A 10,764-nucleotide genomic window follows, 5' to 3' on the forward strand; every position below is an offset into this window, starting at 1 on the left:
CTGTGTACAACCAGAGAAGTGAAAAATTATGCTCCATTAGTGTACACTGAATTGAAGAGTATTCTGCTGTCATGTATAACTGATTAGAACTAATTAATTAATTAATTAATTAATTTTAAAATTTTGCTTTTTTTTTTTTTTAACACTTGAGAGATTAGTAAAACCTTCTTGGGTTTTTGTTTTGTTTTTTGGTGCTGGGGTTGACTCCAGGGCCTTGTACATGCTAAGCTCATGCTCTATCACTGAGCTGTACCCCCAGCCACAGTAAAATCTTCTTAATGTTTTAATTTTTTTCTGTTGAATTTGCTCTAGGGTATTTATGGCATGATTTTTATCTACATTTCCCACTTAAAACATTTCCTTGGGCTGGGGATATAGCTCAGTAGGTAGTAAAGTGTTTGCCTGGCATGCACTGGGACCAGGGTTCAATCCCCAGCACTGCAGGGAAAAATTTTTTTTTCTTGTGTTATATGTTTTTTAATTCACTCCAACTCCAAATGGAAATTTTTATGAATTATCTATGAGTTTACCTATAGATTATCTATGGATTTACCTATTAATAGGTAATTTAGTTTTTTATTAATCAACTCACAAGATTCCAATCAAAAACTTAAATTTCTTTTCCTTTCAGGGTATAGTTGGACAATGGTGAAGGAGATGGAATATATATGCAAAGAACTAAATCAGCCTGTGACATTCCCTGTCCGAGCAGCATTAGTTAGGCAATCTTGTTCTCAGTTACTCTGGCTGTTAAAGAAATCAAACAGGTAAGTATTATTAGTTTAGCAATATAGAGTATGCATGTAAGACAGAAAGGGCATGAAAATTGACTATAGAAAGACAGTGTGAGAGAAAGAGACCGAGAGAATGAAAATAGTATTTAAGTGCACAGACTCCTGCATTAGCTGAAACTCCATGATGAGCCTTCATTTATTTAACATCCTATTCCACAGAAAAGTTTAGTAAATGTTTTCATCTTTTTATTATGTTATAAATTCACAAAATTTTATGAGTAGATTAAATAGTTTCTCTTTGAATTTCATCATAATTTCAGAAATCTTTTTCATATAAAATTAGTTGGACCACATATTAACTACTAAAATGTATTATAAAGTTAGATATATTTTAACAGTTTTGGTACTATGTTTTTAATAGACTGGTCAATAGAAAGTTTAAAAATAAACCCAAATCTATCATGTATAGGAAAAAGCTGGCATTGCAAATCACTGGGACAAAAGTTTAATAACTGATGTTAGAATGGCCATTTAACTGTGCAGGTAAAACAATACTGACAGCTTCCTTTTTCCTTCTCCAAAATAAATTCCAGTTGAACTAAAGACTTGAACATCAAATAGTAAATGCATAAATAAACCTGGGATGGTATTTAAATATAGCAAATATATTTTTCTCCTTAGTACAGAAACTATAAAGGAAATTTCGATACATTTGAATACATAAAAATGGGAAGTTTCTGGTAAAAGAATCCTTTTTATATATGTCAGAGAAGTGTAAAGAATTCTAACACATAGTTTTTACAAATCATCCAGAGAAAGATCTAGATTAATAAATTCATTAGATTGGACAGAGTAGCAGAAACTGACATAGATTACTAGAAACAGTGTAAATTGGCCAGTAGTTTCCTTAAGAGAAATTGGCAGAGAGCTATGAATTTCATCAGTGAGGACTTATCTTATTAGTGGAAGTTCACATAAGCACACAAACATAGGTACTAAGATATTCTTGAAGTATTTTAGTTGTGAAAAAGACTTGAGACATCCTAAATTCCTATCAGTCAGAAACCAGTTGAATAAATTATGGTACACCCATATGATGCAGTATTATATACTCATTACAGATAGTGCATTAGATGCTATGTTTAATATGGAATGTTCTCTAAAATAATTTTTAAGTGAATAAGGTACCAAAGTTAGGTGTAGTTTGATTCCATATGCATGGGAAAACAGGATGTATAAAAGTATTTTTAGATGAATTTAGAATCATTTGAATCAATGGCTGCTAGCATTATGTTTAAAGAGAAACATTAGATGGTACCAGACAATGTCCTAGTTAGGTTCTTTGTTTCAAACAACTGAAACAAATTCTGGCTAACTTAAGCAGGAAAGAGATTTATTGAACTACAGGGAGACATCCACTCTTGCAGTATCCTGTGATGCTATTAGACATTCTCTTATTGCAAACCCATCATTTATTTATTAACTCTGTCTCTGGTTTTGTTTTCATTAATGTTGGAGAACTGCATGGAAATCAAGTAGCATACTGTATTAACTTTTAAAGATTATTATTGAAATTAAAGCATTCAGTTAAATGAAAAATTGTAAATTCTCAGAACTCTAGAGCCCTTGAGAATATATTCTCATGCCTCCATCTGAGAAACATTTACAATATAGATGAACTATATTTTCATGAAAACATAGTACTCAATAATCAAGCACACAAGCACCAGAAGACTATGGGAAAACAGGATGTATAAAAGTACATGTATAAAAGTACACCACATTTGTGAGAAAATTCAGCCCAGGCTGAATTCCATTTCTGTACATTTTATATTGTCTTTTAACAGTGTGTCACAGTGCTTTTCAAATAGTCATGTTCAGTCCTATGGAACTTTCAACTTACAGAGACATCTGATAACCCAACAGACCTCAATTAAAAATAGATCTTTTAAACATAATCCACATGGGCCTGTAAAAGCTGAATTAACACAGAGTATTCTGTGGACATGATGAAAATTATTAGCTGCTAACTAGATATTCCTGAGCTGTTCAATGTGGCAGTTGATCTAAGAAATCTAAGAGTTTTTCCCCATTAAGCAGAAAGTATTTCTTAAATATCTAGTGTTAGATCTTTCAAACTGGAAAGTACTGGTTTATGCAGAAATAATTTATTTTTTCTATAGTTTTTCACATGTAAGTAGGTCAAAACAAAAAGCTATTTAAATTAATATTACAGCAAAGGTAAAAGTAATTTTTTAAAGCAGGCTTTTTTTTCCACAATAAAGTATCTTATTTTTCAAAAGATGTTGCAAAAAAAAAAAAAGGTGTTGTTGAAACATATATTTAGGAACACCTAAATTATCTTCACCCCTTATTCTGAATTTATATAATGCATTTTAAAAGTTTATTTAAAATTCATTAATCCTTGACCCCTATTTTCACAATAAGGGTGAGGTGTGACTGGTTGGAGAAAGTTTATAAGTAACAAATTCTAATATAAACAATGAATTACCACTATTCAGAATATCGATTAATACAGGCCAATGTATAAATATGTATAAATAAAATCTTCTAAAAATGATTTAGAAAGCATTTTAGGATTTTCGTTATATCTTAGGGTTGTCATTAGAAAAGTTAATTATTGTAGCACTGTACTTAACAAGTAATTATTGAGAGTATCCTAGTGAATAGGATGCCAAATAATAAATTGTATTTTATTATTTGTTTTAGTTTATGAAGTGCTAATTGTTTTAAGTATGCATTTTTATTCATATATTGTCTCAACCACTAAGAGTGTGTGTGTTATAAAACTTCCCTGTATGAAAGTGCTTTCATCTAGTTTTTTTCATATAAAAAAAATTGCCTAGCACTTGGCAGTCTCTATGGGGAGCTTTAAGCCTCTTTTTAGTGATATAATACAGATAATTTTCCTTTCTCATTCAATTTATCGCCTAAATATATGCTAAAGGAACTAGATAAAAAATGTGTAGCTAAAAGAACACTAAATAATCACTACTAATGAAAAAATAATTTAGAATTCATTTCAATACCATCTTATTAAGGTACAAAGACAAATATGTTTGTATATTAATACTTAATGTAAGTTAGCATTATAATACATTTTCTTTAACCTCATAGTAGCAAATATTTGAAGTTAATATGTATACTGGAATATAATGCGTGTGTGTGTGTGTGTGTATGTGTGTTGTTGGAGATCAAACACAGTGCTTCACACATGCGAGGCAAGCACTGTACTGCTAAACTACATATCCAGCCTCTAAATGTTTTATTGAAAAATTTAGTTATATGTATGGATGTTTTTCATAGTAGCCAGCATAAAAGGCCAACACAAAATTAGTACAATTAATTTTTTTCAGTTCTTCTATGAGCATTTATTTAAATGATGTCTGACCTATAGAGTTAGACTACTAAGAAAGAAAACATTTGAAAATTCGGAGGTTGTATCTAGTTATTGTCATACAGCTACTGGTTTCCTTAAATTAAATACCCCCTCAAAAAATACAGTAGGAATACATGTCCTTTGAATAAAAAATACAAGAAATACAAAGATAAATGCAAAATGTCCGAGTTCTTTTCCCCACACACTGATCTCCATTGTCGGAAGCAACAGACTATAACCTAACAGTCTGGGGTGTGCAGAGACTGTCCATACCACTTTCTCCTCATGCTATTCTTCCAGGTGGTTGCCAATTTCCACAGATTCTGCTTTGCCACCCTTCCTACCATCATCTCTTATCATTAACTGGTCCCCATGTCTCTAGTCTTGTCCCTTTTTAATCTGTTTCCACACTGCCACCAACCCATTCTAAAATTGAATGTTTTCCAAGATGCAATTCTGATCATGATGTCATACTTGCAAAAAAAAAAAAAAAAGCCTTTTGGGAACTTTCTGTCACCAGTGGGATAAATGGCTTATAACTACTGGCGCTTAGAAATTGATGGTCCAAATATACCTTTGGAATTTTGTTATGGCTAGTACAATTGTTTTTTAGGCTTACCTAGTTAATCTTTCTATGGAGTATAGGATCATTTTCATTCTACTAAGTTTCTACTTTTGTAGTTTGATTGTTTTTCTAATTATCCTATAGAAAAAACTATAAAACATTTTTGTCATTCTTAGAGTCCTGGAAGGGCTTATACTGTTTGAGATAGGAAGAAATAGTAAATTCATTTTTTTAAAATTAGGGCAAAATCACTGAGATATTTATTCAATCATTAGTGATTCAAGCAACAAAATTTGAATAAGATTCTGCCAGAATACTGAAGGGTAGAATTATCTTCATGGTTGATGTAGGTGTTTTAATTTTGTTCCTAATAATTATCTCTTATTATCTGATGTTTTGGAGCTTACATAAAAACATCAGCCTTGTTTATCTTGATAACCATGAATCCTCAGCATTTAGAACAGTGCCTATCACACTTCACAGGGATTTACTAAACTCGTGTTAAAGGGAAAAACCAAAAGCTCATAGGCATTCTTTAATCATAGAGACTTAGAAATCAGTGCCTTCTGGAGATAATGTTCTGGTTTTTAAATAGTTACAAGCAGCAATGTTAAACAAAGAGTTTTAGAGGTTATTTAGATTATTCTGGTGTCAGGTGCTGCATAAATCATTTTGTGGCATGCTCTAATGTCATTACTACATGATACATGACAAATACAATATAAATATATACAGTACATTATTTGTACAATACAATACAAATAGTATACTACAAAGATGTTATGGCTTGGATGTGTGTGTACCCCAAATGCTCATGCATGAGGCAATGCAAGAAGATTCAGAGAGGAAATGATTGGGTTACAAAAGCCTAAACCTGCTCAGTGAATTAACCACCTGCTGGTTAATTGAGTGGTAACTGAAGGCAGGTGGGGTGTGGTTGGAGGAGGTAAGGCATTGGGGGTGTGGGTTGGAGGAATATATTTGTATCTGGCAAGTGAAGCCTCTGTTTCTGCTGCCTGATCATCATGTGAGCTGCTTCCCTTTGCCATACTCTTCTGCCATGATGTTCTGCCTCACCCTGAGCCCCAAGGAATGGAGTCAGCTGTCCATGGAATGAGACCTCTGAAATGTGAGCCCTGAAAAAAACTTTGACCTCTACAATTGTGCTAGTTGGGTTGTTTAGTCACAGCTGCAAAAAATGCTGACTAAAATAAAAGAGGAGTGGCTTCTAGAAAAAGAACACTTCCCAGAAGATGCGCAGCAATGTTTCATTCACCTTTAAACAAGATCTTTATCTTGAAACAGTCAATAATGCATAGTACATGAATGAATCTTGTGATGTTGAGAAAGCCATTGAAGTAGGACAGCATTCATTCTTTGTCAGGGAACTATAACAATGAACTGCCAGTCAGTTTTTGCTTCTTGCTTAAGCAGCTGGTGAACTCATCCTGCTGTAGAAGCCACGAAGCATGGAGAAGTTCCAATTCTTGACAACATACCTGTTCAAGAACAGTTGCTCTGCTGAGAAGTTGAAGTTTGTTAAAGTTTTTTTTTAATCTTAAATAAGCAAACAAATATACAACCATCTTTAAAAATTTTTTTTAGTTGTAGATGGACACAATATTTTTATTTTATGTTTTTTTTTTTAATGTGTTGCTCAGGGTTGAGGCCATTGCTTTATATACGTTAGGCAAGTGCTCTACCACTGAACCACAATTTCAGCCCTTCAACTTCTTTTGACTCTTAGACTATTCATATTATTTTATGTGTATAATGGGGACTTATAGTTCAAGCAGGATCATGGCAGAGGTTTAATTCCCAGTCTTACACCTTTTCCTGGAAAATATCAAAAACATAAGGAGAATGACAATAATATCAACAAAATCTCACATGCTGAATTATCAGCAAACCAGAAGGCTGAAAGAATAAAAACCTCTCTGAATTTCTGATTACTTGCAAATGTTCCAGAAGCAATTGAGACCCATATAAGCTTTTATTAGAATCTTGGCCATCTAGCCAGAGTCTGTTTTCTGATCTCAACTCACTAGGTGTGCTTATGGGACCACATTTTGGCCAGCAAACATCATATCTGTTCCCAACATTTTTTTTTCCTTTTTCTTTCAACATTTGTGGGTTAGAATGTGAATAAGATGGTAAATGGCAGCCTTCACTTTCGTGTATGAGAACACTCTTGGCGTTAGTAGAGGAAGAAGATAGAGTGGATTAGAACCTGAGCTCTAGATGACCATGGAAACAGAGACCCCCAACCACCTGAGTCCTCATTCCTGCCGTTGGACAATTTGGGAGAGAAATACAAAGTCTGTCATGTCTGAGTCACTGTATTTTGAAGTTTCCATGTTAAAACAGCTTAACCTGTGCTCTAAACAACACACTGGCAGCCGGATGCAGTGGTGTATGCCTATAGTCCTAGTGGCTTGGAAGTCTGAAGCAGGAAGATCGTAAGTTCAAAGTCAGTGTCAGAAACTTAGGGAGGCTCTAAGCAACTTAGTGAGACCCTGTCTCTAAAGAAATTACATTAAAAAAAAAAAAGGCTGGGAATGTGGCTCAGTGGTTAAGCACCCCTGGGTTCAATCCTCAGTACCAAAAAATAAATAAATAAATAAATAAAAACTAAACAAAACAAAACAAAAAAAACATACTGGTTAGTTTTGCTTGCTTTCCTCTTCTACTAGAGATTTAGACTCAGCCTATTGGTTCAAAAGTGAAAAACCCTGTTATTTTTTTTTTTTTTGAAGAATAATTTGAATTAACATCAAGAGAATTGAAGGTTTATGTCTTTATATGTCTTTAGGAAGTTTTAGGCATGAGTGTCATGCACATTTCATAAATAAACGAGGGATCTTTCCTTTTGGATGTATTAAAATAATAATGAAATGGCCTGAACCTTTGTTTTGGTAAATTCAATAGTAAAATGGTTTGGGGAAAGCTTAACTAAATGACTTTTCTATTTTAACCCCCTTTGTGGTACTGGGGATTGAACCCAGGGCCTTGGGCATGCTAAACACTGAGCTGTATCCCCAGCCCTTTCTAACTTTTTGAAACAGGTTCTTACTGAATTACCTAGTCTAGCCTTAAATTTGTAATCCTCCTGCCTCAGTCTTCTAAGTAACTGGGATTACAGGCATGTTCCACCAGGCCCGAGTCTATTTTCTTCTTGGTAAATTATTTTTTTCTGTTTTCTATCTCTTTGGAAACCAATTTTCACAAATTATATTTTCCTAGAAAATTGTTCGTTTCATCCAGGTTTTTAAATTTGTTTAGATATGGTTGACTGAAGTACAGTTTATTACTCTCCACTTCTAAGTCTTTAAGATAATTCCCTTAATTTGTTTATTTGAGCTTTTCCACTAGTGTCTTGATTGGATTATGTGAATTTTTTTTTCTTTTTTAGTTTATTTTTATTTTTTTTAATATTTATTTTTTAGTTATAGGTGGACACAATATATTTATTTTATTTTTATGTGGTGCTGAGGATTGAACCCGGTGCCTCACGCATGGTATGCAAAATCTCTACCTCTGAGCCACAACCCCAGCCCCAGTTTATTTTGTTTTTAAGAATCAACTTTTGGATTTATTTATTTTTATGGCTTCTGACTTATTATTTTCTGCTTTTTAATCTTAATTGAGATTCTACTTTCTGTAGTTTCTTTTCTTCATTTGGATTCTTAGCTTACTGATATTCATTTTTATATTTGATAATATATTTATAGTCATTATTTATATTTATCAACATAAGCATTTAAGACTGCTTTTTTTTCCCTCTCTCCATTTCTTCAGCTGTATTCTATCACTGTTATGTAGCTTTTCATCTTATTCATTTATAAATAATCTGTAGTTGTAACTTTTTCTCTTTTGTCTCAAAGGTATTTAGAAGGAAATTTTTTAGGCACCTCAGTGGTAGAATTTTTTCATTTTGTTAATTTCCAGCTTCATTGTCTTGTAACCAGATAATGTCTATATTCATACTTTATAGACTTTGTTGAAGATCAGTTTACTGTAAATCTGTGGATTTATTTCTGGGCTTGGTTCTGTTCCATTGATGTGTGTGTGTGTCTGTTTTTATGCTAATGCTGTACTATTTTGATTACTGTAGATTTTTTTGTAATGTAATTTAAAATTTTTTTTGTAATTTTTATAATGTAATTTTAGGAGTCTGCCTGTATTTTTGAGGATTTTTCATTCATATTCAAGTATTTTTAATGTCATTTTAAATTAGGAGTCAGGTGCCTCCAATTTTATTCTTTTTGCTCACGATTGCTTTGGCTATTTGAATCTTCCATGGTTCCACATGAATTTTAGGATTGATCTGTTCTTATGAAAAATGCCATTGGTATTTTGATAGGGATTTTATTGGCTGCTTTGAGTAGTATAGACATTTTAACAATATTAATTCTTCTAATCCCTGAACACAAGTTATCTTTCTATTTATTTGTGCCATCTTTAATATCATTCATTAATGCTTTGTAGGTTTTGGTCTACAGATATTTCACCTCCTTTGTTAAATTTATTCTTAAGTAATTTATTCTTTTTGATACTCTTGTAATCAGAATGTCTCTTTTAATTTCTTTTTTGGCCAGTGTGTTGTTGGTATATAGAAATGCAAGTGAGGGCAGGGGTTGTGGCTCAGCGGAGCTGTCGAGTGCTCCTCTCATGTGTGTGAAACCCTGGGTTCGATCCTCAGCACCACATGAAAATAAATAAATGAAATAAAGGTATTGTGTCCAACTACAACTAAAATAATAATAATAACAATAATAATAATAATAATTAAATAAATGCAACTGATTTTTATATGTTGATTTTTATATCCTATAACTTTATTGAATTTATTACTTCTAACAGCTTTTTTGGGGAGTCTTTTAGGGATTTGAAGTGGGTACTGGGGATTGAACTCAGGGGCACTCGACCACTGAGCCACATCCCAGCTGTATTTTGTATTTTATTTAGAGACAGGGTCTCACTGAGTTGCTTAGCGCCCCGCTTTTGCTGGGGCTGGCTTTGAACTCACAGTCTTCCTGCTTCAGCCTCCTGAGCTGCTGGGATTACAGGCTTGTGTCACTGTTCCCAGCATCTTTTAACATTTTATATGTATAAGATAATTTCATCTGAAAACACAGACAATTTTATTTCTTCTTTTCCAATTTGGTGAATTTTTAATTTCCTCCCCCTCCCCCTCCCCTCCTCCTCCTCCTCCTCCTCCTCCTTCCCCTTCCCTCCCCCTCCCCCTCCTCCTTCTCCTCCTTCCTCCTCTTCCTCTTCCTCTCCTTCTCCTTCTCCTTCTTCTTCTTTTTTCCATAATAGATTTGATTAGGACTTCCAGCAGTATGTTGAGAACTGGTGAAAATGGGCATCCTTGTCTTGTTCTTATTCTTAGAGGAAATACTTTTAGCTTTTCAATATTGAGTATGATGTTAGTTATGTGCATATCATATATGGGCTTTATTATGTTTAGGAATTTTCCTTCTGTACACCTAACTTGTTGAGTTTTAATCATGAAAGGATTTTAAATTTTGTTAGATCTTTTTTCTACACCTATTGGAACAATTATATGATTATTATCATTCATTCTATTAATGTGCCATGCCACATTTATTGAGTGGCATGTTTTAAACTGTCTTGCATCACAGGGATAAAGATGATGGTGATATATGATGGTTTGAAAGTGCTGTTGGATTCAGTCTGCCTATATTTTTTTGAGAATTTTTCATTCATATTCTTTAGGTTATCAGCCTGTAATATTCTTTTCTTGTAGTATCATTTTCTAGCTTTGATATTAGGGTAGTGTTGGCCTCCTAAAATGAATTTGGAAGTATTCTTTCCTCTTTAATTTTCTGGTAAGGATTTGAGAAGAATTGATGTTAATTCTTCCTAAAACATCTGGTAGAATTCACTAGTTAAGTCATCTAGTACTGTGGATATAAAAAGGAAAATTGATATTGAGTAAAACTACTAGCTTCTTTCACACAATTACATGCTGTTTCTTTTGTGCCTTTTTGTTGTCTTTCTGAATTATTTTTAATATAATTATTTAAATATGTAATGCA

At 33.0% G+C, this 10,764-nt stretch overlaps 1 protein-coding gene across 1 annotated transcript in view; it reads left to right on the forward strand.

The window, feature by feature from the left end:
• Fam151b (family with sequence similarity 151 member B) overlaps positions 1–10,764 on the forward strand; it is a 30,884-nt gene that overhangs the window by 14,140 nt on the left and 5,980 nt on the right. Inside the window, exon 5 of the mRNA XM_046427815.2 lies at positions 632–767. Within this exon, the coding sequence (XP_046283771.1) occupies positions 632–767 (136 nt within the window). The remainder of the gene's footprint in view (positions 1–631; positions 768–10,764) is intronic.

The sequence above is a fragment of the Marmota monax genome, unplaced genomic scaffold, assembly GCF_021218885.2.
Source record: "Marmota monax isolate L192 unplaced genomic scaffold, Marmota_monax_Labrador192_F-V1.1 WCK01_AAM20220418_F8-fsc00018, whole genome shotgun sequence".
Lineage (NCBI taxonomy): Eukaryota > Metazoa > Chordata > Mammalia > Rodentia > Sciuridae > Marmota > Marmota monax.